Genomic DNA, 17,040 nt, shown 5'->3' with positions numbered 1-17,040 from the left:
CTCTTCCAGTCGTCAAAACTTCCCTGGTTTCGCTGCACATCTTAAATAAAGGATCTGCTAAAGGAGAAAGTAAGTCTCTAGTATGACCTCTGAAATAGGTACCTGTACAGCTGTTGGACTGGTTGTTCCAATCAGGTAGATGCAATTTTTGCATCAAATGTTGTTTCCCCTTTCATAACTCACAGACAGCAGACGTTTATCTTGCCTTGTCAGGAGCTGATGGGCAGAGGTCTGCAGGGAAACCCAGACTTTATTTTTCACTCTGCCTGGCCATCTATTGCAACAGAGTGACCTTGACCCTTCCTGGGCTAAGGCAGTTCAGTGTATAATTGAGCATTGAACCCAAATACGTAAAAACAACCACAACAACAAAACCCCAACCAAACCCCCAAACCAGACATTACCTAATTTCTACGTGGAGCAGAGAGTCCTGTCCAGTACACCATACTGCCTCCTTCTCGGTACTTCTCTGTAAACACCATTTATGTTGTGCGTTTATAAAATCCATACGTTCCTTGCAGTTCTGCCATACCTTCACTTGTTCCACCCGCCAGACTAGTTGCAACAGGCACTAAATTATGGGGGTTTTGTTGCTTGCTTACTTTATACACCTGCAATTTCCTGGTTTATATGTCCAGAGAGGTTTTGTAGTCTTTAATTTAATATTATTCATAGATTTTATTGAGTATTAGCTAACTCTGTAAAGCACCTTAATGGGCAGTGTCTTTTTAATTATATATGGGAAAACCTATAGAATCAAAGGAAAAATGACCCAATTTGTTATAGCTGGTTTACAAAGAGCCCTTGAGGTGACTGAGCATCACTTTCCCTTTTCATTGTATTTCACACATTTCCCAACTCCTGTCAATTCAGATCACACCTACCTTCTCTTTCCTGAAGCAGCCTCCGCATGCAGCGCGGCTGCCCCTTCTCCCTCCAGCACTGAGCCAAAATCCAACATCTTGTCAGTTATTTTAGGCAGGAGGAAGTTGTTACTGGAAACGTGCAAAATGCTGTTTTTCTGAACGCTGCTGCATACTGCGAGACTTTGTCTGTGCTCGTGGATCCAAACGCTTTGCACACAGCGCCTTGCCCTAAAACAATTCCCCTGTGCTCTTCTCCAGGCTACAGACCCATTGCTTGCTCTCACTGCTGTCTTGTTTCTCTGTTTTTCTTTGTCTCTCTGTCACACAAACCTGCAAAATAAGAGAGAAACTCTTCTCTGACAGAAACTTGGGTGGACACCTCTCCTGACGCAGCAAGCGTGTGCCTGTGTTTCAACTGGAGGCTGCTGTTGTCACAGCACTGTCTCATCATAAAGTTTGACTGTTTCCTACAATCATCTTAAAAAAACCTTTCAATGCTGTTGAACTTGTAATGCTATCACGTCTATTATGGAAATGACCAAGAAGCATTTTCTACAACTGTACGATGGCTAAATGACTCTGTATCAGTTAATGTGTCTCCTTTATGCAGTAAAAGCTGCCATAAGCATTGGAATAATCAATGCCCTTTTCAAGGTATCCATCAAACGCTGTCTGGCGCATCGGTGAAGTGTGAGATACAGCTCTGGTTTGTATAGTTGGAATGTGTTTGAGTATCAGCTACACCATATCCTGGACGCAGCATTAATTAAACAGAATGGCCCTGCTTCAGGCCCCAATGGACAAGCGTCCACATGGCAACTGTGAGCCTTGTCGGCAGCAAGAGATTAAGGAATTAATTGGCAGGGTTAATCTTCATGTCAGGGTTGGAAATGAATTGTTAATTTGTTTGGATGAGTGTAAAGTCCTCTCGCAGTGACGGCAGGTGGGATCACATGAGTAAAAGCCTGCGAAGCTGCCCTTCCTGGGGACCTTTCTATTTAACACCTCCTGCAAACAGAACTCTCAAATTCTTTGCCCCCGACGTGCGAGACTCCTGTGCGGGGTCGGAGGAGCAGGTTGTGCCGCTCCGTGTAAGCTCACGTCCTTGCAGACGACAGCACAGCTGCTCTGGGCCGTGAGATGGGAGAGCGACTGGCTGCAGGTTGGGAGGGCCCCTTCGCGTTACGGCTTTTCTTTCTGATCTTGCTCCCTTGCGCTAAGCAGGTCTGATTGATTGCTGCATTGCAGATACTGGATCGGGCCAACCTGCTCTAGGATCTCAGAGGGAGGGAGAGGTGTGCTGACACTGAAATGCCGCTGTTGGGGCAAGTGGTAGCAGCCTTGCACACAGGATGCAAAACTTGATAGGTCTGTATGGACACTAAAACCTCTCAGACACTTCTCTCCTCCTCCAGGACACTGTAGTGTGAGGATCTGTCGGATCAGTTAATGCTTTTCCCTTTCTGCTCTCATTTTACACTCAGGACAGCAGAATATTTTCCGTTTTAGTATCTTTCTAATCTGTTAAGGCTAATGCATTGGTCACATCACATTAAGATATATGAGAAAAGCACTTCAGGGCTTAAATTATTTAAATGAAAATTTAACTTTTTGTCACTTATGCTCTGTTTTGCCCATTGATAAATCTAATTAGTTCAGCAATAAGAATCACTTTCTCCTCATGCTGTAGTATGTTGTGACTGACACAACCTGATTCTAGAAGTGACATCAGGTAGGACTGGCCTATACAGAAACCTGGGATCTTTCTGGGTGTGCAACAATCCTGTTTAAGACCTTGCAGTCAAAATACTACCCTGTTGCCCATGCTTCAGTTCCCACCGTCAGATCTTACACCTCTTCCATTCCTCTTTCCAGATCTTACACCACCCTTCCATTTTCCCTGAAGCAGGGCTGAGGAAAGTGTGTGTTCGTGTTCCCCAAAAACTGAGGTACCGCTGTTCGCAACACACAGGCACTGCAAGGTCTGACCTGAAGCCGTGTATGACAGAAGGTCAGGTCGTGATTACGGTCTGATCCACTGAAGTTGATTTGTAAGAAGTTGCTATTATACATATGCAAGATATGCTCCTCATTTTTTGAAAAGCCTTTGTGTGTGTATATAAATATCACAGAACTGGGTACTGAAATACAGGTACAATCACCCTCTGTTGTTGTTTGCGACAGTCAGTGGCAAGCCACCTCTCCCAATGCCTTATTTATGGGGAGGCCAATGCTGTCCCAAGGTGCTGTAAAATGATGAGTTTTTCATAGACAACAATATTTGGCTGGGTTTAGCCTACATATCTGCATCCTGTCGGCGCACCTTGTGTGTCACCACATCTGAGACCAAGTCCTGCCACTAAAAGTCCAGGAGTCGGGGGCGAGTGGTTGTTTTTGGTGTTCAGGTTAAATCCCCTCCCAGAGGAGTGCTCGCTGCTGCGTCTGTGTCCTCTGCCCGACACCAACCACTTCTCCTTTCCATACCTGCCCCATTTCCCCACTCATCCAGCGTCCACCCCACAACCCGCACACCGATGACTGCCTACCATTTTTACCTCTGTTCTCCTTCTGTTTAATAAGACTAGAAATGTCTTTATACTGCTGTTCCCATCTGTGTGAGCCTACAGAGACTTCCATCTGAGTCTTATGCTACAAGCAAAGTATCAATGAGCAGTTTTGCTGGAGAGCGGAGAGCAGGGCAAGGGTGTCCACAGAGGTTTGGGACACTGAGTAGAGCTAGAAGCAAAGCAGAAAGGCTGGTCTGATGCTTGGGTGACGCTTTTTGTTAGGTTGTCACAGTTGCTGAGTGCTAAGTAAAAATATGCCTGACATGATACTTACTTAGGTATCCTTAATCTGACCACAGCCACTTGTTATTTGAGACCACAAATAATAAGAAGAAACTCTGCCATTAGTTGACACAGCAAATATCTTGTGCATTTGTGTAAAAAACACTTTGGGCTGCTCTGCATTCTTCAGATTATTTGAGGCAATCTATTTGTAGGTGTCTGTCAAGCACCAGCACTTGCTCCTCCTTTCACCTCGCATTTCATTTCTCCTCACCCTACAGGCAGCCAGATGGTTGCATGTAAGCCAAAACTAAGAAGGATTTCCTCTTTTCTTTTGAAGGAACGGGTGCTCAGAGATTTATCAGTAATACAGTTGTACTTAATCAGATAGAGTCTGTCCTGTGTAACTAAGAAGGCCCACAGCATGTTGCTGGCATAAGCAGCTATTCTAGTGAAGTCCCACTTGAGTTGCCATTTTGCATTCCATGTAAAACTGCTTTATGGTTTTTTGACTTATCGTTATTTGTCAGTTGTCCTAAAATGCCAATAATGCGGTGATGTTCTAGTACAGCTTTTGTGTACTAGCATTTTGTATTAATTGTTTAGAAATTATGACCACTACATAATTGGGAACAAGACCATCACACTGTCTATGCCACATATACAATTTTAATATTAGAAGTGAATGACTGGGTTCATCATAGACCTCGTTAGTTCTTTAGAGAATCTACTTTGTGCAGTAGCCTGTACTATCCATGTTGATGTTAACATATTATATAATCAGCTTTAGAAAATGCAGCAGTCTGAAAGCCGGTTTCTCTGTCCCTGTGCTCATTCACTACCCTAAGGAGAGTACTGAAAATCAGCAGAATTTTACTAGCAAGTAAGCATTTCTGCTGTGGGTTTTTTTTTTGGGGGGATAGTAGAGCAATTGATTATCTTCAAATCAACTTCGTCTGCAAACTGTACTCTCCAAGCACTTCTTTATTGATATATATAGTAGAGATTTTACAAAATGAGTTAATGTTCCCTTTTGCTGTTCAAATGGGGTGATGAAGTAGTGGAACATGCTATTTTGATAGTTTGGAACATGCCCCAGGAGTTGATGATGAATTAGGCGTTTCCATGCAAATGTCAGAAGTATCAGAGCTGCAAACACAAGCCTGCAGTATCTGCTCTATCCCTGTATGGCAGAGCACATCGTTTACTACCTGTTTAAACACTAAACATATTTTAATAGACAATTACAGTTTGTCAACAGAAATAGTCCCCTATAAAACTTAACGGTGGATGAAGTGGAATTGCTACTGTGAACTTAGTGATAGTATATTTTAGGATCATTTAGTAAGAGACCTTTTAGAACTCTTAAGACCAGAATGTGAGGTTTTGCATTTTCCTTTCTGAGAGTCATGACCCCTTCTGCGAGCTCCGGTGCTTGAACATGTGATCCTCAACAGCATCTTTGCCTGGATTTTCCAAGGAGCGGTTCGCTGTCTTCCCTCAAAAGTGGCAACAGGGAGAAGAAATCAACCGTTTTGTTTGTTGTTCCTCAAATCTTTGGGAGGCAGGACCCTGACAGAGATATCATCATGTCATTTATGGCTTAGGTGAGCTATATGGTAGATACAATTTGTCATGTTTCCCCATGGTAGGAGGTACTCTTGCTTTAGTCATTCTGTACTAGGGTTGTAGGTTGTTTTGATGTATTTAGATCAATGAACTACACAGTAAAGATAATCGTGTCTAAAGGAAAGACAATAAAATATCCTGTAAGATTAATACATGAGATGAGAAATCCAATTAGGTAAGATACCCACAATTAAGTCCAGTATATTACATAATAACCGTAGGTGGGAGCAGGCCACATTTGATAAATTTGTTCCAATTCTTTGTTATGGATAGTTCAGGGAACTAAACCAGTGACAGGTGAAGGCAAAGTTCCCAATCAGAAAAGAATCAGGAGATCTGCATGTGTTCAAAGTTGGTAGAATACAGGTATTTCCTGACACTGCAGCCATTTGTCTTAGAGACACCAAAACAGAGATGAGCAGCACTACGTAGGTTTGACACTTTTATTAACAAAGAACCCATGGGGCTCATTCATTAGTACAAAATACAATCATGTTCCTGCATGTTAAACAGCATGGTTTGTTTTTTTTTTTTTAATTTTGTCTCTTTTAAACTGTTTCACAGTTATCAAAACAAAGCCCCTGCATATTGAACTTATTATTGTGCAAACAGTAATTATTTTAAGGATCAACTTCTGCACTAAGCCAAGTGTCAGAGAGCAGAATTTAATCTTGTTTTCACCCCTCCCTTGAAGGGTCATGTGTGCTTCCTAAGAAACACATTCTGGTTGTCTTTTTTGCAGCAAACAATCTAAGGCCACAGTTTATCTGCAAATAATAAAAAACGACTCAAAGGTTTTTAGAAAAAAAAAAAGCACTTCTTTTACCCTTCATGCTCTTGTTTGCTTGATTATGTTTATACCAGGTAGCACATCACCTATCAGGTATTACAGTCCAAAAAAGCACCTAATGTTCTTTAAGCTAATATTTTGAATTATTAACATGCAAGTTAATACACAGCCACATTACTTTTCAAGTAACTATAATGGTATCTGTTTAAGGAAAATACGCTTCTTCCCTTTCCAGGTGATGTGAATGAAAATCCTGCATTGATTGTATGGGCACGCCATCACTTAAATAAAAAGGCATGGCAGCTGCATCTTGGGACTTAAAATAAATCCTAATTTTTAGAATGTCCTTTCTAAGACATGCACTCAAATTTTGGTTAAAGCTGCATTTGCTATAGAAGACAATACTTAAAAGTTGCAAATGAAAAAAATAACTGCAGTTTGGAAACATGAATCTCCATCAGTATGTCTTTTACACTGATGTAAAAGTGACTTGAGGTGAAGTGCTAGAAATTAGACAATGTAAGGAAGTCATACTAGAAGACGACTAAAAATATATATCCGTGTATGCCTGTAGAAAAATCCCTGCTTCTTAAATGAAGACAGATTTCATAAAAAACCATTTAAACTTTTTTAAACTGCAGTTATTGATGAAATGAAGGAAAATGAAGGAAACTCAATTACTGTTCTGGTAGTTATCAAAGTACAATGTTTTACCACATGAAGCACTGGGTTTTAACCCCAAACCCTTCTGTAAGACATATGGAGTAGTTCTAGTAGTTCAAAATCCCCTGTAGTTTAAAGACTCGACTGTAAACGTGTGTATTGAGAATGATGTGTTTCTGCTCCTTTAAGTGATCTGTTGATGGCGGCTTACTTATTCCAATTGATGCTTGGCAGGAAGCAAACACTCTACTTTAAATGAAGGCAGCAGAAGGGCCAAGTAAAATGCTGTGCCTTCACTCTTAGCAGCAAACTCTCACTGTTCTAAATAACCTGAGGAAGAAAACATTAAAATATTGCACCAAAACAAAATTAAACAGCAAAAACAAACAAGGAAACACACAAACAAAAAATAGTATGGATAGCAAATGACCAGTGCAGCCCCTGACAATAGATCTCTAGACAAAAATGCAGGAGTAATGAAAAGCTTTGTGCCATTACCAGAGGATTTTGCTCCCCTGACGTCTGCTTTCACTTCAGTTATAAGCTATGTCTATTCTGGGTATATTTACACCTCTCCCTACACCTCCTATCTCATTCGCTAACCACAGAAACCATTTAGGGTCCCTTTTAGAACCTTGAAGTATACTGGAGCTTAAACAAGACTTTTTTTGGTCTCAAATCTGACCGTAAGTAAATATCCAAAACAGAGGTAGGCTTATAAAGGCTTCTGAATAAATAAGTATTGTCCATTTTGCTAAGTATACCTGCTGTTGGCAAAAGGATTCTCCCTTGCCGTGCTTCCCCTTATCATGCTATCCATAGGCTTAAGATGCAGAAAAAGAACTCACAGTAGAAGAGGCTAGAATAATTCCCTTAAGAAATCCCTTGAAAGAAAGCATAGTGCATAAGCTCTTATCAAAGTTCAATTTTCTTTTACATACTTGTGTCTTTCATTCAGTAAATGGTTGCCTTCATAATATTGCGTAATAGCTATTCTATCATCCACGATGCCTTTAGAATCATTATGAATGATGAAATAGTACCACTTGGCAGTTGTTAGAAGGGCAGGTTCTCACGAAACACAAAGTTAAGCTAGAGCGAAGACTTCACTCCACGTTTTAGTAGTGTTCCTTTCTTGGATGCAGACAGTGCAAAACTGAAGCCCCTTGAACACTGGAATCTTTCAGAAATGTTTTCTTACCCCACATTCTCTTCTACTACGCAAGTTCTACCACAGAAGTTCTCAACATCATTACGTAAATTCTTCCAGAGTATTCCAAACAAAATATAAATTCTTTTCTCTTCAGAAGATCCTTACATCTCCTCCTCGTACTTTATGTAGTATATCCACTTTTTCGAAAGCATTCAGTATTTTCAGGTACTTCTCAAGTATCCCAAGCATAGCTGCTCCCGCAATATCCTCTGTGCAGACTAATCCAGCAGATTCTCTTCCATCACCAAACATGCTCATACCTTCCTCTCCATTTTCCTTTGCCTTTCCCGTACACAAACTTAAGTTTTGAAAAAGAAAACTGTTTCCTTTTTAGCTGCACTATCAGCTGAAGCAGCAGAAAGATTAAGACATTCATCATAATGATGCTCATTACAAATCCTCTTCAGAGCATGAATGAAACGGGCTGAATTTCTTCTACATCAGTTGGATGTGGATCGATCTACAGAGACAAGAAAGGCAACAATTACTGCCTATAGTTCTTGCATTTCTGTATGTGGGGTTTTTTTTGCCATCTGACAATAAAAACACCACCTGCTGTTTATTTTTTTACCTCTGAATAAAGAGGTGGAGGCTGAAACCGGAACTCTTGTATGTAAGCAAAGACAGGACAACACAATTGTTCCTCACAGTCAATTGGTGGTGGATAAGCAGGAACATGTCTGGAGAACTCTTCCTCAGACACTACATCAGCATAATTTGGTGGTGCTGAAACACAAGAGATGCTACTGTCAAATTTCAAACTATTCACTCACAGCAAGACAACATACGTATTACAGTATCCAAGACCATGAAAACTGTATTTATTAAACATTGCACTATTGTCAAATTGTATGAAGTGCACTATGTTCATAAATACTGTAACTAGAATTATGTTTTTAGTAAGCTTAGGTAATTCAGCAGGAACACTACAGATGCTTTTAGGGCTACTCCAGCAACAAACCTGTGTTGTATCAAGATATATTCAGTAATGATTAACTTTAAGGTGACTACCTCCAAAGCAGAATTGCCACTATCAGAAGTTAGTTATTTCAAGATTCAGCTGAAAGTAGTCAGACGGGGTAAAGAGAGACTTAAAGGCTGGAGTTAGGGTATCCTCACCATTCCTTTTGGATTTTGACTTAGTTTTATGTGCCTTGCTTCTCATGAGTCATACTTTAACGGCCTACATCCCTAGTAGTGCCCTTAAACTGCCACTACTATCCTTCTGTTGTAGACAGTACTATGCTGTATTATAAAGAGTTCAATATATATTACCTTCAGGGTGTTCTGGCATGGTCAATGCCAGCCAACTCATATCCACACTAAACTGGCTGGTAATGCTGGAGTTTCTGCTTGAAAATCCAATACATGGAATAGTGCCAATCACCAGAGGCATTTCAATCATCAATTTCTTAGCACCAGGAATATGGATATACACCTACGTGACAACCCCCAAATAAGAGAAAAACACATCATGAGACCCCATTGAATTGCTGTTCCTAGAAGCTACCCTGCTCCCTATACTGCAGATTGCTTAAAAATTAGTTTTCTCATGCCAGATAAGTTTAGCTAATACTCTCGCGGCTTTCAGTATTTTCCAGCAGCTTCCTTCTTTCTGTACCTTGTTTTCTAGATGACATTAAAAAAAAAAATACAAACCAGGTTGACAAAAATAATTATGCACTTGGACTTCCAATCCTATCTTCCCATTTCTGAAAAGAATCACTAGAGGAACCCATTCAGCTTGAACTACTTTCCCCTAATGACCTCTGCAGGTCTAAAACTAAGCTGCTTCCTCAGAAACATTTTTCCATTTCCCCCATTATTCCTAACCTTCCATTTCAGAATCTCTTCATGATCTTCAGTCTCTCACCTATACGGTATATGGTATTTATTTATATTTATTGTTGTTCCCAAATTCAAAATCTAATAGCTGCTCAGTAGAGAAAATTCTTCTGTTCCCAACTCAATGTAGTATTCTGAGTATGTACATTTGTAATAAAAATTCATACTTACAGCCAATGAATATTCTACTCTAATAATACAGCAGTCAAGTATAGAGGGGGATACAGGTGGGATTTTCAGAGTTTTCCCATTCCAGGTATCTGTACTCCCAGAGGCAATATGGTTTCCTCGGACATTGGCAACCATCTGACGGAAAGTTTTTGTCTTCCCACTGGCCAGGTAAGTTTGTGTTTGGAAAATGGCAGCTTTTGGAACAATCAAACGAGAAGAGCAGTTCTCAATTTCTGCATAGATTGGTATGGCCTCCCCTTAAAGACAGAAAAAGTTCAATGAATAATTTGTATTTACCAACTTTCCTCTGGGAGTATCAAAGCATGTTATGCAGCACGTACATCATCTGCAATGTTATGAGAACAATACTTGTTAGTTTCCTCAAGCTATTTTTTTTTTTTCCCAGAGTGGTATCCAGGCAGAATTATAGCCACCTACTACATTTTACGTATAAACAATGATTCATTTTGAAACATTAAGCATAATATGAACAAGCTATAAAAGCTTTATTTGCAAATTACGCACCAATCCTCCTTTTATGTAGTACTAACTGAATTTCAGAATGTTTTATTTCCTCAATGTATCTAATGTTATCAAGATGACAAAGAAGCTGCTAAAGCTCATTCTTACAGAACCGTAAGCCTACACAAACAGGACATAAAAACCTGATTACATCCCCAATTAAGTATTTTATCCCAAATAAAAGCATTTTGTTGTTCTTTACACTCAAATGTACATGGCTTTTCCATAAGATTACTGACTAACAGGACTTCCTTTCAATTTATATTCCCAAGGGGGGAGTGAAGGGAAAGGCAAGATGATTTTTGTTAAAGCAAGTTCTTATAGTTATCAATTTACTACCTACTAAGTGGAATTGTTCTTTCAGCTATAAATTGTTGGCTTCACAGAGATGAAAAAAACCCTATGAGATGTTTAATATTCACATTTTGAAGATAACTACTCTTACCATTACAGTATCCCTTCCTCTCAATTTTGGCACTGAGAGACACTGGCCCAGATGTGAAAAACCAACAGCCAACCATCTTCTCCTGACTTCTTAGAACAGGTGTCTATAAAATATAGAGTATTTTTCATTTTATGGCATAAAGCTATCAATCACTTGCAGTTTAATGTTATGCAGATCAGTCATTGCAATCTAGCTCTAAAATCCACTTGATTTGAATCGCTGTACTACTCAATGCAACTGGAGTTTTGCCACCACATAAAATGGAACCAAGGTTTGGCTCTCTGAAGATATGGCTGTTTTAAAATCCCAGTCTGCATTTAGACCCTATCAACTAGGTAACACAGAGACCAATGTGCATTTGAACATAATCAGTCTTCAAAAATATTGATTTAGCAAATTTTATAGGTGTGACTTCTTAAAGGTCTAACGGAGTACTGCGGTACTTATGCCCATGTTCCTCAGTGCAGAAGAATGGAGAATTAATTTCATCTGCAAGCAACTAATAGTTAAGCAGGTAAACTGTTTTTACCTTTGTATCCTTCATAAGAAAGGATAAACGTATACACGCTGGCTAAGGTGATGCATCTTCATAACTTGCAAGCCACACAACCCCCCAAAAATTTAGGCTCATGGCAAAAACCATCTGAATTATTCATGGAGGACTGTCACATTAGATGACATTTACAGTCTGTAAAATTTTCATTAGAATAAACTTACAACATAAGTACACACGTCAAGGGTCCAAGCCAGGATTCAAGCTATTTAAAATGATTTACTGGGCACTAGTGCCCAGTCAATACAATTATGAGGTCTCAAATTTGTGTTGTTTTGCACTTTTTTGGTGGTTGCCTTGGAACCCATTAAGACAGGCACTGCCTACTTTATGTGCCCCAGAGCCCTCTCCTGCGCAATAACCCATGGTCTACTCTATCCTTGCAGTGTTTGGATATGCTGTCTTCATACTCCTAACATACGTTGTTGAATATAAAGACTATATTCTGCTTACAGATGTCACTGCCAAAATACTTCTCCAAGTTCTCTCTAGAGAGAAAGATTAAAATGTAAGCATATAAAGAGGAAAAAACCCTGCTCAAAACATCTCTTAGCTACGTTCACATCATGATGAAATGTTAAAATTATCCTAGCATTTTAAATAAAATAGAAATTACTCATTCATATTTAAATGAATAACCATTTAGATCCAGTTGCTATCATGAAAGTGCAAGGTATAATTTTATATTATTTTCATAATATGGGTTGAGATAAAAGAATCCAGCTCATTAGCTTCCATCTTGCCTATTTTCTCATTACTTAATGCCTGATCTTTCTTATTACTCTACAGTATTTCTAGCGATTATTAGAAACTCAATGCTTTAATGTGGCCAAATCTGTCATAAGAAAATAACTGAAAAGATCTCTGAAGCAGCTGCATGCACGCACTTAATGTTAGAAAACGACATGCAAAATGGAAGGATACGTAACATAATGGCCAGAGCATAAATGACAGGCTGGGCATGATTAATACTCTTCTATAATTACTGTTCCTCAACCTACTATTATTGTAGAGTTTAGGACACTACAGCCCTCTGAATGTAGTTGCTCTGGTAAGAGTAACTACTTTATGCTTGTGCATTATTATTATTAAGCCTTATTTATGCATCTGAAGCCTGCATAACTTTTTGGCAAAAGCATCTCTGCCAGCAGGGATGTAATCAATGGTATTAAAAAAAGCCACTCTGTTTGCTATTCACACAACCTAAGATCATCTATTTATAGAGAAAAGCTTAGGGAGCTTATATGCTTTCAGAAGTCAGAAAATGACACTCCAGAATAACATGGAAATGGTTATGGCTGGATGTGAATGCTGCTTGGAAATGATTTTTTTGCAGCTGGCTTTAAAGGGGGGGGGGGGAGGGGAGGAGTGGAAAACCCTCTTACCAATAAAGCTGGTGAGCTGACGTCGATATGGCTAATGACCTGAAGCTCTGTCTGTACACTTTGATCAGGTGCTGCAGGCCTCTCCAGAATTGCTTTCACATAGTACTGAATACTGCCATACTTCCCAGTAAAAGAGGTCACCAGAGGTCTGAAACAAGCAGTCATAAAAGCGTTACCATAAGTTTATAATTCCGTTCCAAACATAAACACTTCCTGTGTACATGAATGTTTACCAATTTACAGCTTGTACTTTTAGGGCCTTAGGGAAACTGAAGCAAGCAAGGTATGTCTATGTGGTGGTTGATTAAGACAAACATATAAAGCTGACCTATCAGTTCGATATTAAAAAAACCCCACAAGTCAAATTACATTAAGTTAATGTTCCACAACAAGCAGTGTCCAGCACAATCCCTTCAGGTTGGATTATTTAACTTACTCTTGAGGGAGTTGAAAGCTGAACGGAAATTCATGTCTTCCATCTAGAAGAATTAAGCTTTCCTCACCTGTAGCATAAAAATGAATAGTATGTTTTAGTTATTCCATAAATAGAACAAAGCAGACGCTTTTATAAATTATTTATGTATAAAAACACCCAGATGCAAGGGACTAGGAGAAGTTTTTATTGATCCCAGTGGGTTCTGGATTGGAGCCCATGCTTTATTTATGCTGTGATGTGATTTCAATGAAAAAACCAAGGAAACATGGAGACCTTGAGTTTCAGTTCAGGACTCTGGCCAATTTCTAATCCAAAATGGCTTCTGGAAAGCCTCAAGTAAGTTTCTTTTCCTTTTCAGCAGGACAGCAATTCATCTACTTTTTCAATTAACAATTAAACTAACTTTTGTCCTAAAAAGCTGCAATTTAAGGTCAGTGTTATGAAATACCATTAAATATATGTAATCTTAATACATTCATAGAGGGCCTACAGTTTTTGACGGCCTAAATTTACTTTTCCTACAGATAAACTTGAGATGCGTTTCACCCTTACAGAACAAAATGCTATTTCCCTTTTATTTTTCAATACTGCCGTAGGGCTGCAGTGTCCGAGTGACAAAACTGCCAGCTAGAGACCTACGCAACGAAGAGCTTCCTCTGCTTTCTTAAGCCACTGCAAAAGGAGGCCGACTGCTTCGAGTGTCTTCCAGGGGCAGCTTCGCAGATGCCGCTTACAGAGCGCAACGAACGCGCAGGTGCCCGACGTGATTCACGGGCGGGCTGACCTCCGCAGGGAACCAACACAGACTGCAGGAGGCCAAGAGCTGCAGGCTTTCTCCTGGCCCTGCTCCACGTTTTTCAGCCGTTTACACAAAGAATCGAGCGACCACTGCACGAAGCTGTAGCAAGCCTCCTCTGGGCGTACACGTGAGAGCTGTGGCTACTCCAGCCAGAGGTTTCCAGTGCGGGAGCGATGTCCCCGTCGGCCGGGGACCTACCCAGGCCTCACGCCGTTTCTCAGCATCCAGGTCCGATGCCCGTTTCTCCTCGGAGAGGGTTTCAACCCTCAGCCTTCCCCCCCTCTGGCAAAAGCAGGCGTGGGCGCCTTGCTGCGGCGGGGTGCCCGGGGGCCCCCTCCGCCACTCCCGGGGAGCAGGGGGCACTTGGCCCCGGAGCCCTACCCTGCCGCCTTCCCCCGCGAAGGCGGCGCCAGTCCCTCCGGTGTCCCCCCCCCCCGCTGTCGCTGCGGCGGGCGGCCGGCCGGCCGCGCAGCCTCCCCTCAGGGCCCGCCCCGCGCCCCCGCACAGCCACGACCCCCCGCGGCCGCCCCTCACCTTCGGGCGGGTCCCGCAGCAGGCTCTGCCGGATGTCCAGGTAGCGCACCTCCGCCTCCCGCCGCGGCCCCGGCCCCGACGCCCTCACCGCCACCCCCCAGGTTCCCGCCCCGGGGACAGCGCCCGAGCTCTCGCTCCAAGCGACGCGTGCCCGGCCGGCGGCCTCCAGGCGCAGCCCGCGGAGCGGCAGCGGGCCCGCCAGCTCCAGCAGCACCTGGCCGGACACCGTGTCCCCGCTGCAGTAGCCGCCGCCGCGCCGGGCCTCGTCCTCCAGCACCAGGGCCAGCGTCTTCACCGTCCCGCCGGCCCCGGGGCCCAGGCCCGGCCCGGCCGCCGCCATCGCTCCCCGGCTCCGGGGGAAGCCTGCGGCCGCCGTCGACGGTCGCTTTAAAACCCGCCCGTCTCCTCCAGCGCCCGCAGCGGAAAGTCCCGCCTCGGCCCGCTCCTCATTGGCCATCCCTCGGCTCCTCGCCCTACTATTCGCCGCGGGCTGCCCCTGGGCCCCCTCCTCATTGGTTCCTCGGCGGGCGCACACTCGGAGTGCGTCACGCTGCGTGATCACCGCGGCGGAGCCAATCGGGTGCGGGCGGCCGCGCGTGGACAGCGCCCCGATTGGCAGGGCGGCTGCAGCTGCCCGGCGAGCGGGCCAATGGCGCGGCACAGCTACCACGTGCACAGCCTGTGGATAAACAGGCAGCGAAGGGGCGGGGCGAGGGCCGCGGGGGCGGGGCGAGGCGGCGGGGCGGGGCGGGGCGAGAGGGCCGGGCGGCGAGGTGAGGCCTGGGCGCGGGGGCCGACGCCCCTCGCCCTCCTGGGGAGGGCCCGGGCAGCGGGTCCCACTGGGGGCCCCGGCCCTCGCCGTGCCACCGCCGGGCTGTGGCCGCTGCCTCGGCAGCCCGGCGGGGTGGCGGGCCCCGGGCTGTGGGGAGGACCTGGGCCCTCGGTGGGCCTCGGTTCCTGTCACGGCGGCTGAGGCGAGGGGCGCCGGGCCGGGCGCCGCGTTGCCTTCCGTCTCAGCCTCTCCCTGCTGACAGCCGGACTGGCCGAGAACGTTAAACGGGGCGAAGCGGTGCGGTGCTGCCGCTCCCCCCTGGTTTGCCCGGGGGTCACCTGAGGAAGTCCGTCGCAGCGCCTGCGGGGAGCCCCCTCCCGCCCCGCTAGCGAACGGGAGGGGAAGGGGGGCAGTCTGTAAACGAGCTGTCCCGGGGAGCCCGGGAAGCTCGCTGTCCACCCGGGTGCCGAGCGGTTCTGCACTGTAAACCAAGAAGCGCCCTGGTTCCAGAGCTCGTTTCTGCAGCCCCCGTCTTGTAACTGGGTAGCTGAGTGGATACACAGAGCTGCGTGCGGTTACGCCTGAGCGGTGTGGCATAAACCTTCCCATACGAACGATCTATGGGTAATGCTTGGAAGATTTACCCACTAGAATAAATGCAAAGTTTGCTCTCATTTCCAGTTTTTAGAAGTACAAGCTTAGGAGCAACCCCGGCATCTACAGGAAGAGTGGCAAATACGTCTATGTTGATAGGTGCGTATGGCCGGATCCAGCAGCCCAACAGCGGTGAGGCTGCTACAGCTCCGTGCCCCAGGCCCAGCCAATAGCCAACCTAATACATGTCACAAAACAAAATGCTTTGCATATACTGGGCAGACACTAAAACTGATGTTGTTCTAGGAAGCGTCATATTTTATGATTGCCTGAGTTGGCAGTAGTGCATCTTCCTGAAGGTGTGTACGGCGAATGATCTGCCAGCATTTCCATTGGTAACGAAGGAGTCATTTCCCGGGCCGAGTCACCTGCCTGCTTGAAACTTCTGACAGCTGCATCTTCCTGCATTCCTCCATCCCTCTGGAGCTCTGGAAAACACCAGCCTGATGTTTCCCAGCTGACTCAGTTAATTGCTGAGATTAGCAAAAAATGTCTTCCAGACTCAGAGCCTTGGCTTTTAAATAACTGACAAGGTAACGTCAGGCTTCCTCAGAATCCCTGGCATACCTTTGTGATACACTGTCCCGTGAAACGTAGGCTCGTATTTAGAGTTACTTCTGTGACGAAGAACTTGTCCTTGCTGAGGGCGAGGTAGGTCTTTTGAACACCTTCCCTTGGCTACAAGTTAATGCACACCTCTGTGTTAATCAATAATAATGTGGGAAAAAGTAATGTGGGTACAGATGGGGTGAATTCGTAGGCTTTATTTGGACCCTTGGCCTCGGGTTCCCCAGCTCATGATGAAGAATTATGTAACTAAAGAAAATAAGTGATGGTTGTTTGAGTATTTAAAGCATTTTTGGATATTCATATCCCTTTGTGCTTTTTGAAATAGTTTTTATAGAAACTGCAAATGTTGCATTATAGTTGGGGATTGTGGTGTATAAAATCATGCTATATGTTTGTTATTTTTT

The 17,040-nt window shown here is 43.7% G+C and overlaps 1 protein-coding gene and 1 long non-coding RNA gene across 3 annotated transcripts in view; one reads left to right on the top strand and one right to left on the bottom strand.

Moving 5' to 3' along the window:
• The window catches only part of LOC143164917 (uncharacterized), a 96,201-nt gene extending 81,870 nt beyond the window's left edge, over nt 1–14,331 (top strand). Inside the window, exons 3-4 of one of the 2 annotated variants that reach the window (XR_012996165.1) lie at nt 10,052–10,134; nt 13,904–14,331. This is a non-coding gene — a long non-coding RNA (uncharacterized LOC143164917). Of the gene's footprint in view, nt 1–10,051; nt 10,135–11,338; nt 11,393–13,903 lie in introns of those variants that run through there. The other variant, XR_012996166.1, reaches the window with a different exon arrangement.
• Nucleotides 5,714–14,998, bottom strand: ARRDC4 (arrestin domain containing 4). The gene is made up of 8 exons (XM_076347991.1): nt 14,641–14,998; nt 13,308–13,374; nt 12,872–13,019; nt 10,934–11,036; nt 9,967–10,223; nt 9,226–9,388; nt 8,522–8,676; nt 5,714–8,410 (listed from the first exon to the last, which is right to left on the bottom strand). Exons 1-8 carry the CDS (start codon nt 14,978–14,980, stop codon nt 8,354–8,356), a joined length of 1,290 nt encoding a protein of 429 aa, XP_076204106.1. The 5' UTR covers nt 14,981–14,998; the 3' UTR covers nt 5,714–8,353.
• Between the last annotated feature and the right edge of the window lie 2,042 nt (nt 14,999–17,040).

Source organism: Aptenodytes patagonicus, chromosome 10 (genome assembly GCF_965638725.1).
Source record: "Aptenodytes patagonicus chromosome 10, bAptPat1.pri.cur, whole genome shotgun sequence".
NCBI classification, from domain to species: Eukaryota; Metazoa; Chordata; class Aves; order Sphenisciformes; family Spheniscidae; genus Aptenodytes; species Aptenodytes patagonicus.
Note: the sequence above shows the minus strand (reverse complement) of the source record. Positions and strands in the feature narration are given on the sequence as shown.

Coding starts and splice junctions, on each gene's coding strand:
- ARRDC4 (XM_076347991.1), bottom strand. CDS start 14,980: ATGGCGGCGGCCGGGCCGGGCCTGGGCCCCGGGGCCGGCGGGACGGTG. Junction 13,375..14,640: donor GCTGCGGGACCCGCCCGAAG/GTGAGGGGCGGC, acceptor TTTATGCTACAG/GTGAGGAAAGCTTAATTCTT. Junction 8,677..9,225: donor CATGCCAGAACACCCTGAAG/GTAATATATATT, acceptor CTTGTGTTTCAG/CACCACCAAATTATGCTGAT.